Source organism: Stenella coeruleoalba (genome assembly GCF_951394435.1).
Source record: "Stenella coeruleoalba genome assembly, chromosome: 1".
Classification (NCBI taxonomy): Eukaryota; Metazoa; Chordata; class Mammalia; order Artiodactyla; family Delphinidae; genus Stenella; species Stenella coeruleoalba.
In genome coordinates, this window is record NC_137169.1 from 79,864,334 (window position 1) to 79,889,313 (window position 24,980).

Sequence of the window (24,980 nt, forward strand, 5' to 3'; positions counted from 1 at the left end):
ACCCCTTTCTCCATCATAGAAGCTACACTGTGGTATCTTCAAATCTGTCCCCCTCTCTCTTTCTCTTTCTGAGCTCTGCTTCCACCGTCACATCTCCTCTGACTCTGACTCTCCTGCCTCCCTCTTTCATCTATACGGACACTTGTAAATGGAAGTGGGCTTTCACTTTCAGAATGGGCTCACCCAGGTAATCCAGGATAATCTGTCCATCTCAAGATCCCTAACTTCACATCTGCAAAGTCCCTTTTGCCATGTTACTGACATATTCACAGATGTGGGGGATTAAAATATGGACATCTGTGAGGGCCTTATTTTGTCTACCACAGGTGTGGATTATACATTCTTTCCTCAAGCAGGGGGCCCAGACATTAGCAGTACTGGTTTATATTTTACAGTCAATACTTCAAATGGGACAAGGTGGCATTCAGAGAAGCCAAAGTTAATCAAATAAAAAGCAGGTATCAGCATGCACTTTATCACATCACCAAGAGAATCAAAACAGTATGATAGTAAATTTGACTTCTTGTCACGCTGAATTCTTCTTTCAGTGCTATGTTATCAGAAAGAGGCAGTATTGTTTAAATGTAATTTATATAGTGCCTTCCCCTGAGTGATGAACAGAATATTCCTCAGTACCCTCAGAGAATTAGGCTCTCTATCTCTCTTTATCCCAGCTCAGCCACTCCAGCAATATAATATGCAGCAATATAACATCTGTGTGCAAGAAATAAATCAGACTCACTAAATTTAAGGATGTTCACTTAAAGAAATTCCTTTTGGAGTTTCTTTTTTTCTCATTTGAAAATGCTCTTCTTTGGGTATTATAAAGCCATTGACCCATATTAGATTAATTAGGTCAATTAGCCTTTATGTAGTAATTACCAGTCAGATGGCTTTGAATAATTCCCTTTTAATAAAGATGTGCCTTGAAAAGAGATTATCAACTTAAATTCCTGCCACATAGTAGCATTAAAAAAACATGCATTTAGTAATTCTTTCTGCAATGTGGTTTGGGTGTAGCAATGAAACTGGGTAGAAAAAGCTTAAGGACTTTACCTTGATGAGTTGATTATTCACATTCACACACTGTTAAAAGCCACGTGGGTATTTTCCATTCAGAGAAGCTGTTGGTAGCCCTGAATGCTGAGCCTAATTCAGAGCAACTCCCTCTCTTTTTCTAACCTGTCAATAGGAATTCCCATATTTTTAGACTCACACTGGCCCCAGCACCTAAACTGGGACTCCCACTTGCTGACACAACTATCTGAATTTTTTTGCTCTCTGCTTCTCTCCTTCAACAACATCCCCATATTTTATCCTAATATTGACAATAGCTGCCGCTCAATGAATATTTGCTAGGTTCCAGACATTTCACATTTGTTATTCCTAATTGTTACCATGAGTTAAGTCACTACACAGATGTTTGTTGAAATATTTGCTCTAGATACTGGAGATAGTCAAGTGGATATCCTATGTCCATGTAACAGTTGAGGAAACTGAGATAGAGGACCTTAGTGAGGAGCCTACCGTCCCGCAGCATGGGGTTTTGCAGGAAACCCAGCGTCTGACTGGCTCCAACTTGGCTCCGTGCACCCCACCAGGCTACCCCCATTGCGGGAGGGGGCACTAGAATTGCTGTCTCCTTTGAAAGCTGTGTTAGAAAACTCACCGGACTGTTTGGGACATAAGGTTACTAATGAAGTCAGAACCTTCAAGAAAAGTTTAAAGGCACTTTAGGAATCAGGTTCAAAAATAGAAAACTCACAGTTACTTAGAACAAAAGTCCCACCCCTAGTAATTAAAGGGTTTAATTTTTTTGCTAAATTTCAGAATTCTGATACATATACAAGTGCAAAAACGTTGAGGTACTACTTAAACGAATACATACAAATGGCATGAGCGATAGTTCTAGGTGCATCCCTTGCTGTTTTCTCTTGCTGTAGTTCACTTGATTCCTGATGTTTAGATCAGAAGTCAGTGCTAAATTGTTGGTTGCACCCTGACATTAACATGTTGTGTAGTCTTTGATCTTCCACAGAACAGAAAGGACTCTGTGAGCAAATTTACTCTATTGCTAAGATCTGGACATTTCGGTGACCTGGAATATGGAGATAACTTTGTTTCTGTTGGTTTGTTTTACAAAAGTTTTAGATTCCTACAAGAATCAGAAAGTTTCATATTGGGAATGTAAAAATGGAGTTTCTGGAGGGCAATTTGATAACAATTTGTTTCAATAATTTAAAAGGCAAATAGATAAAGATGTATGCTTAAGAATGCTCATTGTAATACTAGTTATTAAAAAAACTGGAAACGATCTAAATATATATCAGTAGGGTAATCATTAAATGTTATGCACATCCATGCTTGTACTACATGAAAAATTATTATGTATAACATTTATATTGTATTGCTAAATGAAGAAGAAAATAAAGATTAAAAAACAGATTATAATCCCACTTTAAAGTGTGTGTGTGTGTGTGTGTGTATCTGGATGACTGTATTCCAAAATATGCAAACTGTGATTATCATCAAGTGGTGGGATTGAGGGTGATTTTTTTTTTTTTTTTTTTTTTTTCGGTATATGGGCTTCTCATTGTTGTGGCCTCTCCCATTGCAGAGCACAGGCTCCGGAAGCGCAGGGTCTGCGGCCATGGCTCACGGGCCCAGCCGCTCCGCAGCATGTGGGATCTTCCCGGACCGGGGCACGAACCCGTGTCCCCTGCATCAGCAGGCAGACTCTCAACCATTGCGCCACCAGGGAAGCCCTTGAGGGTGATTTTAACTTCTTTGTACATTTCTGTATCATCTGAAATTTTCTTTTATCCACATTTCCCACTTAGATCACCCAAACCACCCCCCACTGACAACAATTCTAATGCATTTGATGTAAATCTTTTTAGTTTGCATATATTTCTATAAAATATATTTTCTTTTTCAGATATTTTAAATTTACTTAGTTTCATATTCTATTCCTTAACATTTTTCACCTAGTACTGTTTGTTTAGGCCTCTGTTGTTTGTGTACTAGTCTATTGCTGAACTATTTTCATAGTATAGGCACTGTAAATATGCATATGCTACTTTCATAATCAGAAAAAAATCCAGCAAAGCTCTTTTTATTATGAAGAAGGAAAAATTAAAGATAATTATTTCTTCTAACATAAGAGCATAAACTGCTTTACATAATTTTGTAAATGAAATATCCAACTGGAGAAATATTTATTACACTGAAGATTCTATTTTTCTAAACACACCTACTTTAGAAAAGTGTTTGGACATATGGAACTCTTTTCTATAAGTATAGAAAATTCAAAGAGAAAAGAGACTATTTCTTTCTATGAAGACTCTAAAATGATTTATTTTAGGAGGCAAAAATTTCAAAAGACAAAGTTATTTTGAAAGTGAAAAGTAGTGAAATGAACTTATTACAGTGTTCTCACTATATATTAAAAATGAAATTAAAATCATTTAAAATAAAAGAAATATGACATTGTAACACAAACAGAAATTGAGGAATATCCCAGAAGGATAGGACATGGTTGATGGACAGCACAGGAAAATGAAAAGACAATCAGAGGAAGTAATAAAGCCTACTGGGAAAAACTTGAAATTTATATATTGAAAGTTCATAATTTTTAACATAAAAATCTAATAATAACTGATAATCCCTTTCTTTTCTTTAAATTTTAATTTAAGGATAAAAATAGAACTTTAAGAATAACTTTATTCAATCATATTTTTATAAGATAGATATCAAATACTCTCAGCAAGACTGTGTTTAACTTGCAAACTTTTCTTCAAAACAATATATTCCTAGATGAGAGATGTGGAAAAAAGTCACATATAACTATTTATTATGGGGGAAAGTGGCAAGATGAGAGTCATATTTCAAGCAGATGTTACTTAAGTCCTTCGATCCTGGAAAAGGTCACAAAGAACTGGGTTTCTTCTCTTTCTTTTTAAAGTTAGTTTTCACTGGCAGCAGAGAGAAGCTTTATGACATACCACTAGCAGACAAAACCAAGCTGCCTTTACGAAAAGAATTTTGTTGAACACAGGGTCTTTTTTTTTTTCTCTCTCTCTCTCCAAAATATTGGGTTTCAAAATGAAGTCACTGACCTAGTAAAGACAAACAAATAGTCTCCAGGGATCAGGAGGCAGGACAAAAAGCAGGTTAAAGTACAGAAGTTTAAGTGTGAGAACCAAGAAACAAAATAATGACCTGAGGGCTCAGGGCCAGTTGGGAAGAAGAGATGTCTACTAATGTTGACAGGTGACCTGCAAAGGGGAACAGCCCAGCACAATGACCAGGTTCTCCAGGGAGGAGGTCACAGCAGTCTTGCTTCTCTGGAAACTAGAGTTAAACTGGCCACTGAGAATGTAGGAGGTGTCTTGGCTAAGAGCCCTCTTGAATTTGCCTTAAATTCTCTAACACAGAAACTCTAAAGATTAGGAAAAACATGGATTTTGATAATTTTATGCGGCTATAAATGTTAGTGTTTCACTCATTTCTAAGCAGAATGGCATAATGTTTACACAAAGGATTCTTGGATTGCACAAAGTTCAAGCTTTTTGACCTCTTGCAATTTATTTAACTTCCTCATGTATAAAATATATACATAACAAGAGAATTTACCTCATAGGACTATTGTAAAGATTAAGCTAAATATGCCATCCATGTACTATGTGCCCAATGGCCTTATGCAGGAAGTAAAAAAAGGAAGTATGTTTAACATTTGAGCATCCACCTGAGATTCAGATCTGAATTTTTATAGCAATTGAGATTAGTGTTTTGTAATGTTTTTGATAGATCATATTGAATCTGAAGAAGACATTGTTTGTTACTAATAATATTAAGAAATGAGACCTTGCACAAATCTATCACTATTAATAATATAGTGGGTACAAACCTCGGTCCATTAGCTCAAGGATGCAAGAAATGTTAAGTTTTAATTTTTCTTTCAAGCCCCCCTTCCACTAGATGTTGGAAAAACAATCACAGTCAACTCAAGTTTTCCCACCCCTTACATTGGGATTGCATCCATGTTCCAGGGGGCTGTTACCTGTTGTCAGTTGTCACCCTCTCTGTATGCTACTATCTGGTAAGGTGTACATCCTGGTCCTGATGTACAAAGTTTATGTCCGTGTCCTCCTAGTGTTGGACATCAGCTTCTGTGACTGTTGGGAGAGTGGAAAAATGAATAGGGCACTAAAAGGCCCTACTCCATCCCCTTCTAGCCTCTGGCTCATAGAAAATGCTTCTGCTGTGCCCCATGCTATCCTGGGGCACAAAGGGACTCTGTGAGCTTATCTCAGTCCCCCTTTCCAACTCTAACACACAACACTGCCATTGCTACTCTACTGCTCCCAAACCATCGACTGTGGGGTCTTATCACCTTCTCAAAGGAAGTAGGAAAAGTGACATTCTTTCTGCTCTTGAATCTCCAAAATTATGCAGAGATGAGTGTTCTATTATTCCCTAAACCTTACCACCTACTTCAGATGAATCCAGGAGAAAGCTGGGCACAGGTCCTTTTTCAGGTATCTAGCATCTTTACTTTTCCTCTGACTTCTCTCCTTCTCTACAAGTCTAGAGAGTCTTCAGTCTTGGGGACAGGGAAAAAGGTTTTGACTCATCAGGTATTTTTCCAATTCTTTCATCTGAAGTCTGGATCTTGACTTTTGAAATTTAAAAAATCAAGTATTTGACATCTCCCTTGAGGAATATCTACTTCATAGTCTAGTTGCTTCAATGAGGGGGCAACAGCAAACAAAATCAACCAGCCAAACAAACAAACACGATAGTTCAATACACCAGAATACACTGAAGTAGGGAGGGATGTATGTTTTATCATTTTCATCTAAACTTACATTCTAAATACTCTCCATAATGAATTAAAAAGTCTCCCAACTAAAATATTTGTCTTTGGTTAAAAACATGGGTTACCTTATATACTATTAAGTATCTGATTTTATAATTTCCTTTATAATTATTAATTACATAAATTTTATGCATATAATGATTCTAACACTAGTCTGCCAGATGAGGATGCTTCTTTTCTTTACTCTCTCCTTGCTTTTTTTCTCCTTCTTTAACCTGTTTGTCAATGTTCCTCAGTGATCTCTTGTTACTCTCCGAATTTATTCCATCCTTTAGCTTCACATTTTTTATTTATAATTTGCTATCCAAAAGAATGTGTAGCTTTCCTTTTTGTAAAATTTGACTATGTCTGCATATTACCTTCTTAAGAAGTCCAGACACTATAAATCTTACGTAGAGTCTAGAAAAGTCTTGAAGTCAGAGACATTTGATAATATTATTTGATGGTGATGACGTTTATTTTTTAAAAAACTTGATAACGTGAAAGGTCATATATTTTTGTTGAATTTTGATCCCTGATACCTGGATCATCTATGAGCCCTTTGAAACATGGCGTGGTCATATTTATCTTTCTAGGACTAATTCATGATACAATAGATAGTATAGCAATTGTTTAATCACTACATTGAATGAAAGAACAATAAGATATTTGCCTTTTTTTAAACAGTAATGCATAGCAAGAGCATTCTAATCTACATACACCGTATACTACAATATATGTGTACAATATTTCAAAAATATAAGTGTAGCAACAACTATGAGTAAAATTGTGTTTGGAATTGAGTTATTATGGTTCATAGGTAGAGAAGAATTTCTTAATACATTTAAGGAAGAAGAGAGTGAAGTACATTTTACATTTCTAATCAAAAGATTAAAAGTTTACCAAACAAACAAAAAACGTTTACAAAACTGAGCATGAGATATAACCCTTAATGTTAGAACTGAAGTAGGAAAAGTATGGAACCAACCTAGGCTCAGTTCTGGTTCTACCAATTATTAGCTGAGAAATTATGGGCAAGTAATTTAGTATTTGGGGGGGCTCAGTTTTCCCTTCTGCAAATCAAAATTTTGAGTTAGAATCTTTACATTTTTTTCATTGTACCATTGCACCATTCAATTATTTCCCTTATTTAAAAACTATATCAGATAAAAAAAAACTTAAAAATTATTTTTTAAATAAAACTCTTGTAGCAAATTAGTCATTAAAAAGGATTGTAGTAGTAGGCTTCAGAGCCTTTTCTGGCACTGGTAGATTTGAAACACTTTAAAGCACAGGACCCCAGGAAGAAGAGAGTGTACTGGTGCAGGAACCAAAAGATTTTTGGATCAGTTTTCCTTGATTTTTCTTTATTTAAAGATTGAAGTATTGGAGCCATCGGGATAAAGCTTCAGCACCCTCAATGTTTTCTTTCTGACATCACCATTAATAATCAACCTGCTGGAAGAGTTGTCTTTGAATTATTTTCTGATGTGGGCCCCCAAACATGGGAGAACATTTATTGTCTTTGTGCCAGTGAAAAGGGGACAGAGAAATCAACTCAGAAGCCATTATGTTTTAAGAATTGTCTTTTTCACAGGGTTGTCAAAAATTTTATGGTTTAAGGTGGTGACTTCAGTGAAGGAAATGGAGAAGGAGGGGAATCTATTAATGGAGGATATTTTGGACGAGAGTTTTGCTATTAAATACAAGAGAGAATTTCTCTTATCAATGACCAACAAAGAAAGCAAAGGATACAAACAGTTCACATATCTTCCTAACGGTGAAACCAACTCCTCATTTAGATGGGCATCATGTTGTTTTGGGGAAAGTGATTTCTGGTCAAGAAGTTGTGAGAGAGAGAAAATCAGAAAACAGATGCAGCTAGCAAACCATTTGCTGAGGTGCATATATTCAGTTGCAGAGAGCTAATTCCCAAACTAAAACGAAGAAAAGGCATAAGTCATCATCACCATCCTCATCATCATCCCATGACTCAGAAGAGATTCTCAGTCCTCTTCTGATTCTTCTGATTCTGAAAGTGCTTCTGAAGAGAAATTTTTAAAAAGAAACATAGGAAAAATTCCTGAAAACACAAAAAAGGAAAAATGAAAGAAAAGTGCATCTAGTGAAATGAGGCTGAAAATCTTGAAGCACAACCCCAGTCTATTGTCCATCCAGAAGATATCCTCCTATACTTGAAAACAGATTCCTAATCAGGAGCATGGGAAGACCAGAACCTCAGTGGAAACGGAAAATCAAAAATCAAATGGTCAAGAAAATGACCATGTACGTGACAAAAATAAAAAATTTGAATCAAGCTCTAGGACAAATGAAGACAAAAGTGGATCAGTGAGTTGTGCAAATCAATTTCCATTCTGTCTAAATTTTTAAGTTTGGAGACTTGCTGATGAATTTCCTTTATGTTGTTTTCATCTTTTCATTGTTTTTAGGTTTTTGACTTTTTTTTTCTTTTTAATGTGGACTTAGTTGAATTGATATTTGATAATCTGTAACCTGGATAATTTGCCTTGCTAAAGTTTTAATAAACTTGAAATGATAAAAAAAATATTGCAGTAAAATTAGCTTTTAAAAAAATTCTAAATGGTAAAAGGTTAAGTTTCCAAACATCAATTCGGAAAGTAAAAAAAAAAAAAGGTGACTTTATCGTGTGTGTAGTTTTAAGATTTTTTTTTTGATGTGGACCACTTTCAAAATTTTTATTGAATTTGTTACAATATCGCTACTGTTTTATTTTTGGTTTTTAGGCCATGAGGCATGTGGGATCTTAGCTCCCTAACCAGGGGTCAAACCCGTACCCCCTGCATTGGAAGGCAAAGTCTTAACCACTGGACCACCAGGGAAATCCCATGTGTGTAATTTTAAAGGATTGAAGCCATCTAACTGTCATAAGGAGGTATTTTAGGCAAAATGCTAATGTCAGCAGAATTTTAATTCCTCTTTTAATAAAACATTTTATAGCTACAACATATAATTCGTGACTGTAGGTTTATGCACACTTTTCTAAATCTTTCAGAATGCTATACGGGGTTTGGATTATTTTGTTTCATTTTGTTTTGCTGAAGTATGTAGGGATTTTTAAGGCATGTGTTAGTTTAGGGAAAGGTTTCTGAATTGAAATGTGAAAATAAGAAAGACAAAGATTGCTCTTTTGAATTATCTGATTTTATTATGTTAATAAAACAAAACTCTATAGAGCATCTAAGTGCCTCTCAAGCTACATAACAAAATACCCAGTTGATGTATGAGAATTATAAAGATAATTTACACAGTTGGTGAAGAAACAACCTATACTGAAAGTCATTAAACAATAGCTATACCACCATGTTACATTTAAAATAGGAAATATATGTGCAGAAAACCAAGTAATCATCATTACTCTTTTATACTTGTCTTCTGGAATGGATTCTCTTAAAAGTCTGATATCGTCCCTTTCCTTTCCTTTCCAACGAAAACAAGTGCTTCTCACACTTTAACATGACACATAATCACACGCGGATCTTGTTAAAATGCAGATTCTGACTCAGAAGGTCTGGAGTGAGGCCTAAGACCTTCTAACCAACTCCCAGGGATCTCCTTTGTTACTGGTCTTTGGATCAGACTTTGAGTGGCAAGATCTTTAACTACTGGCAGCCCGGAGTTGAAATGCCAAAAGACAAGAAGTACCAGCATTTTCCTTTTTGTTTTGTTTGTTCTACTAACTAACCAAAACTCACACTAAATTCTTAGCTTACTTACTTAGCTTAATTCTAAGCTTAGCTTAGTTTACTCCTCTTTGCCCTGACTTCCTCCTCACTGGTGCCTTCTCTATACACACCTGTTATTATCTAGGATGCAAACGTAAATGTTATCCATTTATCCAATGCTCTCCCCCTCGGTTAGGGGTCCTCAGAGAGTGGTTCTCTACTGTGCTTGTTGTGTTGTTCCCATTTTTAAGAAATGGGATCTTGGTAAGGGATGCTCCATAAACTACTAAGAAGTAAATTGTGCCAAAACCTAAAAGAGTGAATAATCCAGCAATCATTTGGATTTGGCTTTAGAATGTATTATAATAGAATATGTCGAAGATTTATTTTATAATTACATTTTACTTAAGGTAATATTAAAATAGATTTGTATGCTCTGACCATAAACCAACTAAGAGTGTTGGCAAGGAGGGAATGGGAGTGGAGGGGACCTATTTGAAAGCATGAGGAAGTATATGTAGGAGGGAGGTCTAAGATTAATGTTTTTCCATGGATGATAATCTGTGGAAGTCAAGAGTTCATTTTTCAAGTTCTATGCAATTTAATGCAACTCAAATATGACAACTGAATACTGTATTATTTCACCCCTTCCCAATGGGTTATTTAAAGTGCCATTAAGGACACTTTGTTTTTAGCACAAACAGGTACCATTCATTGAGCACATACTATGTATCAGTCCTTAAACTAAGAACTTCCTATGCAGTGGCTTATTAAATTCTCACTCCATACCTGTGAGGTAGCTGCCATTATGCTAACATTATGGACGAGAAAAATATAGCCAATTAAGGACATTTTTAATTGAAAAAAACTTCTGAAAAAATATAACCCAACAAAGATTTTTGTGAAAGCTCTGTTGTATGGTTCATTCTATAAGAATAAATAAACCCAATATATTTAGAACATAACTAATAAATAGGAAAACTTAGGATTATTATTCAGTTCATGGAAAGAATACCCAGTGACTGTACTCCTTTAAGTGATCAGTATACGTAACAGGATTTTGAATTAATACATTTAACATACATATAATTTTTCAGGTAAGCACTTGTACAAATGGCAAATTATCTACCCAAGTGTTTCTAAAATTGTCCTGATCATAAAGAATGACCTAGAGTGCTTGTTAAAACTACAGAACTCCCAGTTTTGTCCACTGGAGATTCTGAATCAGTAGCTCTGAGATGAAGTCTGGGAGTTTGTACACTTAACATATTATCCATATGTTTTTTATGATGAGGCAAGTTTGGGAAACATCAGTTTGCTGAGTAAAGCTCAGGTTTCTTATTTTAACATCTAAAGTCCTCCACAGAGTGACCTTAGGTACAGTTCAAACATCTCCTACAACATTAACTTATGTTTAGAATTATCTATTCATTGTACCCCACATAGATACTTTCCTCCCTCGGAGGTTTGCTCAAGCTGTCCCCTCTGCCTACAATGTCCTTTTCTCATGTATTTTCCCATCAAAATCTTATTCATCTTTCAAGGCTCAGCTCAAATTTTAACTTCTCTGTAAAGGCTTCCCTGACCCCACAGTCAGGATAATATTCTCCCTCTTACGAACTCCCATAGTTCTTTAAATTTCTATTGCAGTGATCCTCAAAGTGTGATCCCTGGAACAGCAGCATCAGCATCACTTGGGAATTTGTTAGAAATGCAAATTCTCAGGTCCCACTCCAGACCTATTGAGTCAGAAACTGGGTATGGTGCCCAGCAATCTGTTTTCAAACATACTCTCTAGAGTATTCCAACACACCCTGAAGCTTGAGAACCACTTCTCTAATGTATTCTTTATTTTATTATTGCTTCATTATAGGTCTTAATTTCTCTACCAGAATGTAAAGTAAGCTCTATGAGACCGAAAACAGTGTTTTCATCATTGGTGTCCTTTGCATTAACAAGCACAGTACTTTTCACTTAGCAGATCACAATAAGTCTTATTGAGCTAAATTGCTATTTCCTTAGTATCAAAGTCTATATATGCTAGATGAGCAGATTGTAGTGTACCAATTTTTCATTTTAATAATGTTTAATAACTTTTAAAGGTTGTAGTATGATGGATTCAGATGAAGAAACACCAATTGTAAAGATGACTAAAATAAGGGCTGGTTGCTCTTATTTTTCAACAGAGACAAAGCCTCTTAGATTTGTTCTAAGTTTAATACATATGATGCCTCATAAATATTTACTAATAATAACTAACAACCTCAGCTTTTTCTTTGCTTCTCTTGTCTCTAAGGCTTTTATATCTAAAGAAAAATTCCTAAAATATCTTAAGTGGCTTCAACTTCACACTGTAACTATGAATAACTTAGATAATAAACATTGCTGAGATTGGTTCATGATAGCAGAGTAGAAGGACGTGCACTCACTCCCCCTTGTGAGAGAACAAGAATCACAACTAACTGCTGAACAATCTTCCATAGAAAGACATTGGAATTCACCAAAAAAGATACCCCACATCCAAAAACAAAGGAGAAGCCACAGTGAGATGGTAGGAGGGGCGCAATCACAATAAAATTAAATCCCATAACCACTGGGTGGGTGACTCACAAACTGGAGAACAATTATACCACAGAAGTCTACCCACTGGAGTGAAGGTTCTGAGCTGCACGTCAGGCTTCCCAACCTGGAGGTCTGGCAACAGGAGGAGGAATTCCCAGAGAATCAGGCTTTGAAGGCTAGTGGGATTTGATTGCAGGACTTCAACAGGACTGGGGGAAACAGAGACTCCACTCGTGGAGGACACACACAAATTAGTGTGCACATCAGGACCCAGGGGGAAGGAGGAGTGACCACGTAGGAGACTGAACCAGACTTACCTGCTAGTGTTGGAGGGTCTTCAGAGGTGGGGGTGGCTGTGGCTCACCCTGGGGACAAGGACACTGGCAGCAGAAGTTCTGGGAAGTACTCCTTGGCATGAGCCCTCCTGGCGTCCCCCATTAGCCCCACCAAAGAGCCCACAGCCTCCAGTGCTGGGTGGCCTCAGGCCAAACAACCAACAGGGAGGGAACCCAGCCCCACCCATCAGCAGACAAGTGGATTAAAGTTTTACTGAGCTCTGCCCACCAGAGCAACACTCAACTCTACCCACCACCCAGTTCCTCACATCAGGAAGCTTGCACAAGCCTCTTAAATAGCCTCATCCACCAGAAGGCAGGCAGTAGAAGCAAGAAGAGCTATAATCCTGCAGCCTGTGGAGCGAAAACCACATTCACAGAAAGATAGACAAAATGAAAAGGAAGAGGACTATGTACCAGATGAAGGAACAAGATAAAACCCCAGAAAAAGAATTAAATGAAGTGGAGAAAGGCAACCTTCTAGAAAAAGAATTCAGAATAATGATAGTGAAGATGATGCAGGACCTCAGAAAAAGAATGGAGGCAAAGATCGAGAAGATGCAAGAAATGTTTAACAAAGACCTAGAAGAATGAAAGAACAAACAAACAGAGATGAACAATTCAATAACTGAAATGAAAAATACACTAGAAGGAATCAACAGCAGAATAACTGAGGCAGAAGAATGAATATGTGACCTGGAAGACAGAATGGTGGAATTCATTGCTGGCAATAAAGAACAAGAAAAAAGAATGAAAAGACATGAAGACAGCTTTAGAGACCTCTGGGACAATATTAAACACACCAACATTTGCATTATAGGGGTCCCAGAAGGAGAAGAGAGAGAGAAAGGCCCTGAGAAAATATTTGAAGAGGTTATAGTCGAAAACTTCCCTAACATGGGAAAGGAAATAGCCACTGAAGGCCAGGAAGTGCAAAGAGTCCAAGGCAGGATAAACCCAAGGAGAAACAAGCCAAGACACATAGTAATCAAATTGATATTAAAGACAAAGAAAAATTATTAAAAGCAACAAGGGAAAAACAACAAATAACATACAAGGGAACTCTCATAAGGTTAACAGCTGATTTCTCATCAGAAAATCTACAGGCCAGAAGGGAATGGCACGATATATTTAAAGTGATGAAAGGGAAGAACCTACAACCAAGATTACTCTACCCAGCAAGTATCTCATTCAGATTCAACAGAGAAATTTAAACCTTTACAGACAAGCAAAAGTTAAGAGAATTCAGCACCACCAAACCAGCTCTACAGCAAATGCTAAAGGAACTTCTCTAAGTGGGAAACACAAGAGAAGAAAACAACCTGCAAAAACAAACCCAAAACAATTAAGAAAATGAAAATAGGAACATATATATCGATAATTACCTTAAATGTGAATGGATTAAATGCTCTAACCAAAAGACACAGGCTTGCTGAATGGATACAAAAACAAGACCCATATATATGCTGTCCACAAGAGACCCACTTCAGACCTAGGAACACATACAGACCGAAGGTGAGGGAATGGAAAAAGATTTTCCATGTAAATGGAAGTCAAAAGAAAGCTGGAGTAGCAAAACTCATATCAAATAAAATAGACTTTAAAATAAATAATGTTACAAGAGACAAGGAAGGACACTACATAATGATCAAGGGATCAATCCAAGAAGAAGATCTAGCAATTATAAATATATAGGCACCCAACGTAGAGCCACCTCAATACATAAGGCAAATGCTAACAGCTATAAAAGAGGAAATTGACAGTAACACAATAATAGTGGGGGAATTTAATACCTCGCTTACACCAATGGCCAGATCATCCAGACAGAAAACTAATAAGAACACACAAGCTTTAAATGACACAATAGACCAGATAGGTTTAATTGATATTTATAGGACATTCCATCCCAAAACAGCAGGTTACACTTTCTTCTCAGGTGCACACAGAACATTCTCCAGGATAGATCACATCTTGGATCACAAATCAAGCCTCGGTACATTTAAGAAAACTGAAATCATATCAAGCATCTTTTCTGACCACAGCGCTATGAGATTAGAAATATATTACAAACACATGGAGGCTAAACAATATGTTACTAAATAACCAAGAGATCACTTAAGAGATCAAAGAGGAAATCAAAAAATACCTAGAGACAAATGACAACAAACACATGATGATACAAAACCTGTGGGATTCAGCTAAAGCAGTTCTAAGAGGGAAGTTTATAGCAATACAATCCTACCTCAAGAAACATGGAAATCTCAAATAAACAATCTAACTTTGCTCCTAAAGAAACTAGAGAAAGAAGAACAAACAAAACCCAAAGTTAGTAGAGGGAAAGAAATCATAAAGACCAGAGAAGAAATAAATGAAATAGAAACAAAGAAAACAATAGCAAAGATCAATAACACTAAAACCTGGTTCCTTGAGAAGATAAACACAACTGATAAACCTTCAGCCAGACTCATCAAGAAAAAGAGGGAGAGGACTCAAATCAGTAAAATTAGAAATGAAAAAGGAGAAGTTACAATGGACACTGCAGAAATACAAAGCATCATAAGAGACTACTACAAGCAACTCTATGGCAATAAACTGGAAAACCTGGAAGAAATGGACAAATTCTTAGAAAGGTAAAACCTTCCAAGACTGAACAAGGAAGAAACAGAAAATATGGACAGATGAATCACAAGTAATGAAATTGAAACTGGGATTAAAAATTACCCAACAAACCAAAGTCCAGGACCAGATGGCTTCACAGGTGAATTCTACCAAACATTTAAAGAAGAGCTAACACCCATCCTTCTCAAACTCCTCCAAAAAATTGCAGAGGAAGGAACACTCCCAAACTCATTCTATGAGGCCACTATCATCCTGATACCAAAACCAGACAAAGACACTACAAAAAAAAAAAATTACAAACCAGTATCACTGATGAACATAGACACAAAAATCCTCAACAAAATACTAGCAGACAGAATCCAACAACACATTAAAAGGATCGTACATCATGATCAAGTGGGATTTATCCCAGGGATGCAAGGATCCTTCAATATATGCAAATCAATCAATGTGATACACCATATTAACAAACTGAAGAATAAAAACCATATGATCATCTCGATAGATACAGAAAAAGCTTTTGAAAAAGTTCAACACCCATTTATGATAAAAACTCTCCAGAAAGTGAGCATAGAGGGAACCTACCTCAACATAATAAAGGCCATATATGACAAACTTACAGTAACCATCATTCTCAATGGTGAAAAACTGAAACCATTTCCTCTAAGATCAGGAACAAGACAAGGACGTCCAGTCGCGCCACTATTATTCAACATAGTTTTGGAAGTCCTAGCCACAGCAATCAGAGAAGAAAAAGAAATAACAGGAATCCAAATTGGAAAAGAAGAAGTAAAACTGTCTCTCTTTGCAGATGACATGATACAATACACAGATAATCCTAAAGATGCCACCAGAAAACTACTAGAGCTAATCAATGAATTTGGTAAAGTTGCAGGATATAAAATTAATGCACAGAAATCTCTTGCATTCCTATACACTAACAACAAAAGATCAGAAAGAGAAATTAAGGAAACAATCCCATTCACCATTGCAACAAAAAGAATAAAATACTAGGAATAAACCTACCCAGGGAGACGAAATACCTGTACTCAGAAAACTACAAGACAATGAGGAAAGAAATCAAAGATGACACAAACAGATGGAGAGATATACCATGTTCTTGGATTGGAAGAATGAATATTGTGAAAATGACTATACTACCCAAAGCAATCTACAGATTCAGTGCAACCCCTGTCAAATTACCAATGGTATTTTTTTACAGAAACAGAACAAAAAATCTTCAAATTTGTATGGAGACAAAAAGGACCCTGAGTAGTCAGAGCAATCTTGAGGGAAAAAAAAGAGAGCTGCAGGAATCAGACTCGCTGACTTCAGACTATACTACAAAGCTACCATAATCAAAACAATATGGTACTGGCCCAAAAACAGAAATATAGATCAGTGGAACAGGACAGAAAGCCCAGAGATAAATCCACACACCTGTGGTCAACTAATCTATGACAAAGTACGCAAGGATATACAATGGAGAAAAGGCAGTCTCTTCAGTAAGTGGTGCTGGGAAAACTGGACAGCTACATGTAGAAGAATGAAATTAGAACACTCCCTAATACTATATACAAAAATAAACTCAAAATGGATTAAAGATCTAAGTGTAAGATGGGACATATAAAACTCTTAGAGGAAAATACAGGAAGAACACTCTTTGATATAAATCACAGCAAGATCTTTTTTGATCTACCTCCTAGAGTAATGGAAATAAACACAAAAATAAACAAATGGGACCTAATGAAACTTAAAACCTTTTGCATGCAAAGGAAACTATAAACAGGATGAAAAGACAACCCTCAGAATGGGAGAAAATATTTGCAAACAAATCAAGAGACAAAGGATTAATCTCCAAATTATATAAACAGCTCATGCAGCTCATTATTAATAAAACAAACAACCCAATCAAAAAATGGGCTCAAGACCTAAACAGACATTTCTCCAAAGAAGACATACAGATGGCCAAGAGGCACATGAAAACTTGCTCAATATCACTAATTATTAGAGAAATGCAAATCAAAACTACAAAGAGGTATCACCTCACACCAGTAAGAATGGCCATCATCAGAAAATCTACAAACAACAAATGCTGGAGAGGGTGTGGAGAAAAGGGAACCCTCTTGCACTGTTGATTTGAATGTAAATTGAAACAGCCACTGTGGAGAACAGTATGCAGGTTCTTTATAAAACTAAAAATAGAATTACTATATGACCCAGCAATCCCACTACTGGGCATATACCCTGAGAAAACCATAATTCAAAAAGACACAGGCATCCCAATGTTCACTGCAGCACTATTTACAATAGCCAGGTCATGGAAGCAACCTAAATGCTCATCGACAGACAAATGGATAAAGAAGATGTGGTACATATATACAATGAGTCATTTATGTGTATATTTATGACAATGAGTCATAAAAACAAATGAAATTGGGTCATTTGTAGAGACGTGGATGGACCTGGAGACTGTCCTACAGAGTGAAGTAAGTCAGAAAGAGAAAAACAAATATCGTATATTAATGCATATATGTGGAATCTAGAAAAATGGTACAGATGAACCAGTTTGCAAGGCAGAAATAGAGACACAGATGTAGAGAACAAACATATGGACACCAATGGGGGAAAGTGGTAGGTGGGTGGTGGTAATGGGATAAATTGGGAGATTGGGATTGATATATATACACTATGTATAAAATAAGTAACTAATAAGAAAAAAGATAAAATTAACCCATACTTATGGATTCATGGGAAAATTAAAAAATGTAAATGATCTAAACAGTCAAAGATGGTCAGACTGGATTAGAAAGCAAAACCCAACTATATAAAAACAAACATTGCTTACAGTGCCTATATACTACTTAACAGTAAAGAAATTTGAGATATATCCCACTGGAAAATAACATAAAATAGCTTTTGCTATAGTAAAAGTCAACATAACAAAGTTTTAGAATTTGTCACATTAAGAAACAAGTTAAACAGTCTATATTGATTAATGTTTCATTTATTGTTGCTTGAAATGATATAACAATAGGTTCAGACAGCCATTGGATTCTTAAAAATCTTTAGTAAAACAAAACAATAATGGTGAAAAATCGATAGAGTAAATAGATTCACTGACCTACCATCATTTTGCTTTCACAGAATACCTTTCTTCTTGTTAAGAAAATATAAAATTGGTTCCCATCAAAACCCAATTAATAACCAATAATTATTTCTAAATGAAACAATTATCAACTTATGAAACAAAGCCACTGCAAAAGTGCTTTATATGAAGTTATCAATATGATGGGGAAAAAAATCAGTCCAAATATTTTGTTGCAAAAGAGTCAACAAAGCTAGTCAAATCCAAGAGAAAAAAAATCTGAACAAATATGAACTACTTTTTAAAAATAAAAATCATGCTTTGTAATTAGGTGTCTTTAATACTTTGTCTTATTAATATAAAAAAGCATTTTTGTCTGATTGTTTTAGAAAATACCATCAAATATTCCCAGAAAAGACTTCATTTCATCAGCTTCATCCTCAGGATAATACCGACTGGAGGAAAAAGCAAATGTAAAAATAACTATTTTTGTAACACAATTTATTTTTAAATTTACAATAAATAATAATAAATATAAAATGGATAAACTTGAAGATTGCTGAGAGGGTTAATTTATTAAACAAACTTCAATGTGCATAACCTTGTAAAAAGTCTGGAGCAAATTAAGATTTCATAAACTGTGAAAGATAGAGACAAGTGTCTTAGATATTTCTTTAAACATATTGGAAAGTAATGCCATTTAATCAGTGTCAACAGGTCTATAAACCTTGACTATTCAAGGAGAGGGAAACTGCTAGAGTTACCCATAAAAATGACCAGCAGTCGGGGCACTGATTAAACTTAGTCTGACCTTCACTTTGAATCTGTAGAATTGTAACAGAACTTGGTGGCTAAAATACAACTTGAATGTTAAAAAAATTAGCTGATCTCATTTCTCAAGTGACCTTACACTTCATATTATCAACATAGTGTATTCAAATCAGTAAAAAAAGTTTATCAACATAATATAATGTTTTAATTACTAGCATCAAATATATGGGTTCTCAAAAATTGAGATATTTGATATTTTGAATTATCTTAAGGAGCTTAGCTCACCAGTGGTCTAAAATTTTAATGTCTTTAAGTAAATAAAACATTTAGGTTCTGATCTTTAAAATGAAACAAGGAATACTGAACTTCTTTGTAAAAAGTTCTTACTAGTGTAGTTTCAAAATATTTTTAAAGAGTTCTTACCTGAAATCAATCTCCTTTTTATGTTCACCATTTCTAATAAAGCAATCCACTTTCTTAACAAAATTTGAAGAGCTTGGTATTTTTTCAGAGTGAGTAAAGCACAGCTTTTCAATCTCTGGCGACAGACTTTGTTGTTTTATTTCTTGTAAATGGACCTATATTTTGAGGTTAAAAAAATTAACGATCATTGAAGGTTTAACTATTCAGGTGGTATTTAAAAGAAAAACAAAGAAGTGCTTCTTCTTATAATACTTGCATTTCCAGCTTGTTGAGGTAATTTTGTCATGGAGGATGCAGCAAACTTGGACATAGCAGAATTTGATAAATAAATATCTGGCTTCTCATGTGATGAAACAAAACTAAAAATCAAAATGAATTATTTATAAAATACAGCAAATAAGAGAAACAAACCATTCTAATTTAGATCAACAGTGATTCTTTGGAAAATATGATTAGAGTTTATCATATTTATCAACCCCAAAATTAATGCTCCATTTCTTAGACTCATGGAGAACTTGGTGTATCTCCTCTCTTTTAGATAAAACAACAACTTATATAGTCCAAATAAAATAAGAATGTTACTTTTAAAGGCCTACAGAAATAATCATTCAACAATTTTCATTAAAACTGTCTTACGTTTAATCATCTATCATCTAGCAGTTTGTAAATCTTTTCTAAATCCCACTTGCTTAACTTTTAGTCTCCTTTCCCTATTCTGGTCTCACTGTAGACAGACATCTCTACCTATCTGTTCATGTATAACTGTATACTAGAATTCACCTTTAATCTTTTGTATTAAATTAATTCATTAAAAAACATTTATTATTCACTACTGTATGCCACACATTATACTAGGAGCTAAGTATGAAATAGTAAACACAGCCTCAGGTGGTTATCATCTATAGAGGGACAGACAATGAATAAACAATAAATATAATTATAGATCCTGAAGTGATATGAAAGAAATGAAATGAGCAATATTATAGGAAATGACAGTGTGGAGGCACAAACCCACTTTAAAAAGGTGGTCATGGATGCCTCTATGAGGAGGAGACAATTTAAGCTGACACAGGCTAAAATGTGACAGTCATACAAGGAGCAATAAACAGTAGATATGGGTAGAGAAGAATCACATATATTGATAAGAACTGAATCTCTTTATCTCTGATGAATGGCAAGGAATTAATATAGTAAAAAGGGTATGAAAGGAAAAGCATGTGTTTCCTTTTCATCTCAGACCCTCAGATTCCACAGGCCTTCTTCCTAGCAGCAACTTCTGGCATTGGTTTCTCAGAGGTTTCTTGATAGGATTCCTTTTTAAACTCACTTATCTTATGTTGGTCACTTCTAAACTCTCCCAGAATTATTTGTACTTTTCTAAAAGTGTGGTGCACAAAACTGTTCATATGCCTGTTATCTTCAGACTTGTGATTTGCCTATTTTCTCTATACCCCCGGCTTTGTTCCACTTTGATGTTTCTAATCTGTTTATTCCGTATGACTCAGAGTTAGAAGCAATGAATGGAAATGATAAAAAGACAAATTTTAGACAAATATTTTTAAAAGCTATTGAGTGATCTGAGAGATACAAACATGGAACAAGCACTGAAGAGTGAATAAGCTCCTGGACACTGGAGTTGTCTTGGTATAAATAGCATGATTACTTGCCAGTGATGTTGGATGGTTATTCAAGGATCCAGTGGTGGGGAGACTAAATGACATTTAAGTTAAACCCCCTTCAACTCTGAAATTCTCTGAAATCTATGATTCTGTGATGTTGATACTAATGTTCAGTAAAATGACTAAATAATAGCAAAAGTATCAAAAGACACCACAAATTTAAAACTTTTTTAAAGCAGGAGACATAAATAATCCTTAAGTAGAAAGTTGGACCATGAATAAAAAGTTATCAATGTTTCTTCTCTGTGGGAAAGTTTTGGCTCTGGCTATAATTTCACTCCCTTGAGTTCTAATCAGGTCCAATATCCAAATGCATTTTACATTTCTACAAAGATACTGTAAGTTGCGGGGATGGGCAGTGGCGGTGGTGTGATGAATTGGGAGATTGGGATTGACATATATACACTAATATGTATAAAATAGATAACTAATAAGAACCTGCTGTATAAAAAACAAAATTAAAATTAAAAAAAAATACTTTAAGTTGAACATTTCTAAAATTATTGTTTTTTTCCCAAACGTCTATGTTCTATATTCTCAGATAATACCTCAATCTACCCACTTGACATTTATTCTTCCCTCTTCCTTTACTACCATATTCTAGCAATTGCTAAATCTAATCTGTGTTATCTATGAAATATTTGAAAAATCCAATTCCACCTCTCAGTTTCTATCACCTCCACCCTAGTTGAGGCCTCATCATAGCCTGCCTTTCTCATTGGCCACCATGCCCCTGCTGGTCCCACCCTTTACAAATCATTCTAGATATCACTGCTAGAATGATTTTTTCTGATTCAATTATATAAACTGTGCTTAAATATTTTGGATGGGCCCTCACTACTTACTATGGAGATCAAATACTAGAGGCCTCTAGGCTACATATGGTCTAAAAGCATTATTATTATTTTTTGGAGAGAGGGTGCTGCAGACCATATCACATTTTAAAAAATTAGCTGTCAAAATTTAAAAGTCAGGAGAGCTTCAAGATGGCGGAAGAGTAAGACGTGGAGATCACCTTCCTCCCCACAAATACATCAGAAATACATCTACATGTGGAACAACTCCTACAGAACACCTACTGAATGCTGGCAGAAGACCTCAGACCTCCCAAAAGGCAAGAAACTCCCCACGTACCTGGGTGGGGCAAGAGAAAAAGAAAAAACAGAGACAAAAGAATAGGGATGGGACCTGCACCAGTGGGAGGGAGCTGTGAAGGAGGAAAGGTTTCCACACACTAGGAAGCCCGTTCGCGGGCGGAGACTGCAGGTGTTGGACAGGGTAAGCTTCGGAGCCACCGAGGAGAGCACAGCAACAGGGGTGTGGAGGGCAAAGCAGAGAGATTCCCACACAGAGGATTGGTGCCGACCTGCACTCAGCAGCCCGAGAGGCTTGTCTGCTCACCCGCCGGGGCGGGCAGGGGCTGGGAGCTGAAGCTTGGGCTTCAGAGGTCGGATCCCAGGAAGAGGACTACGGGTTGGCTGCGTGAACACAGCCTGAGAGGGCTAGTGCACCACGGCTAGCCGGGAGGGAGTCCGGGAAAAGGTCTGGAACTGCCGAAGAGACAAGAGACTTTTTCTTGCCTCTTTGTTTCCTGGTGCACAAGGAGAGGGGATTAAGAGCACCGCTTAAAGGAGCTCCAGAGACGGGCATGAGCCGCGGCTATCAGCGCAGACCCCAGAGACGGGCATGAGACACTAAGGCTGCTGCTGCGCCACCAAGAAGCCTGTGTGCGAGCACAGGTCACTATCCACACCCCCCTTCCGGGGAGCCTGTGCAGCCCTCCACTGCCAGGGTCCCGGGATCCAGGGACAACTTCCCCGGGAGAATGCACGGCGCGCCTCATGCTGGTGCAACGTCACACCAGCCTCTGCCACCGCAGGTCGCCCCACATCCGTACCCCTCCCTGAGTGAGCCAGAGCCCCCAAATCAGCTGCTCCTTTACCCCGTCCTGTCTGAGCCAAGAACCGTCACTCTCAGGGAACCTACACGCAGAGGCGGGTCCAAATCCAAGCTCAGCCCCTGGGAGCTGTGTGAACAAAGAAGAGAAAGGGAAATCTCTCCCAGCAGCATCAGAAGCAGTGGATTAAATCTCCACAATCAACTTCATGTACCCTGCATCTGTGGAATACCTGAATAGACAACAAATCATCCCAAATTGAGGAGGTGGACTATGGGAGCAACAATATATATATATATTTCCCTTTTTCTCTTTTTGTGAGTGTGTATGTGTATGCTTCTGTGTGTGATTTTGTCTGTATAGCTTTGCTTTTACCATTTGTCCTAGGGTTCTGTCTGTTTTAATTTTTTTTTAATACTTAAAAATTCTTTTTCTTAATAATTATTTTTTATTTTAATAACTTTATTTTATCTTCTTTCTTTCTTTTTTTCCTCCCTTTTATTCTGAGCTGTGTGGAGAACAGGCTCTTGGTGCTCCAGCCAGGCGGCAGGGCTGTGCCACTGAGGTGGGAGAGCCGAGTTCAGGACACTGGTCCACAAGAGACCTCCCAGCTCCACGTAATATCAAATGGCGAAAATCTCCCAGAGATCTCCATCTCAATGCCAAGACCCAGCTCCACTCAACAACCAGCAAACTACAATGCTGGACACCCTATGCCAAACAACTAGCAAGACAGGAGCAAAACCCCATCGATTAGCAGAGAGGCTGCCTAAAATCATAATAAGTCCACAGACACCCCAAAACACACCACCAGACGTGGACCTGCCCAACAGAAAGACAAGATCCAGCCTCATCCACCAGAACACAGGCACCAGTCCCCTTCACCAGGAAGCCTACACAACCCACTGAACCAATCTTAGCCACTGGGGACAGACATCAGAAACAACGAGAACTACAAACCTGTAGCCTGTGAAAAGGAGACCCCAACCACAGTAAGTTAAGCAAAATGAGAAGACAGAAAAACACACAGCAGATGAAGGAGCAAGGCAAAAACCCACCAGACCTAACAAATGAAGAGGAAATAGGTAGTCTACCTGAAAAAGAATTCAGAGTAATGATAGTAAAGATGATCCAAAATCTTGGAAATAGAATGGAGAAAATACAAGAAACATTTAACAAGGACTTAGAAGAACTAAAGAGAAAAAAAACAGTGATGAACAAAACAATAAATGATATTAAAAATTCTCTAGAAGTGATCAATAGCAGAATAACTGAGGCAGAAAATGGATAAGTGACCTGGAAGATAAAATAGTGGAAATCACTACCACAGAGCAAAATAAAGAAAAAAGAATGAAAAGAATTGAGGACAGTCTCAGAGACCTCTGGGACAACATTAAACGTACCAACATTCGAATTATAGGGGTCCCAGAAGAAGAAGAGAAAGAGAAAGGGACTGAGAAAATATTTGAAGAGATTATACTTGAAAACTTCCCTAATATGGGAAAAGAAATAGTCAATCAAGTCCAGGAAGCACAGGCAGTCACATATAGGATAAATCCAAGGAGAAACATGCCAAGACAGATATTAATCAAACTATCAAAAATTAAATACAAAGAACAAATATTAAAAGCAGCAAGGAAAAAACAACAAATAAAACATAAGGGAATCCCCATAAGGTTAACAGCTGGTCTATCAGCAGAAACTCTGCAAGCCAGAAGGGAGTGGCAGGACATATTTAAAGTGATAAAGGAGAAAAACCTACAACCACGATTACTCTACCCAGCAAGGATTTTATTCAAATTTGATGGAGAAATTAAAAGCTTTAAAGACAAGCAAAAGCTAAGAGAATTCACCACCACCAAACCAGCTCTACAACAAATGCTAAAGGAACATCTCCAGGGAGGAAACAAAAGAGAAAGAAAAGACCTACAATAATAAACCAAAAACAATTAAGACAGTGGAGATAGGAACATACATATTGATAATTACCTTAAATGTAAAGGAATAAATGCTCCAACCAAAAGACATAGATTGGCTGAATG

The 24,980-nt window shown here is 36.6% G+C and overlaps 1 protein-coding gene across 13 annotated transcripts in view; it reads right to left on the minus strand.

The window, feature by feature from the left end:
* Positions 1 to 18,010: 18,010 nt before the first annotated feature.
* Positions 18,011 to 24,980, minus strand: part of HFM1 (helicase for meiosis 1) — a 206,513-nt gene continuing 199,543 nt past the window's right edge. For all 13 annotated transcript variants that reach the window (XM_079902104.1, XM_079902101.1, XM_079902109.1 and 10 more), the window contains 3 exons: positions 19,619 to 19,721; positions 19,363 to 19,517; positions 18,011 to 18,623 (listed from right to left, as the gene is read on the minus strand). In XM_079902104.1, the coding sequence (XP_079758230.1) occupies positions 18,554 to 18,623; positions 19,363 to 19,517; positions 19,619 to 19,721 (328 nt within the window). In that variant the 3' untranslated portion in view covers positions 18,011 to 18,553. The remainder of the gene's footprint in view (positions 18,624 to 19,362; positions 19,518 to 19,618; positions 19,722 to 24,980) is intronic.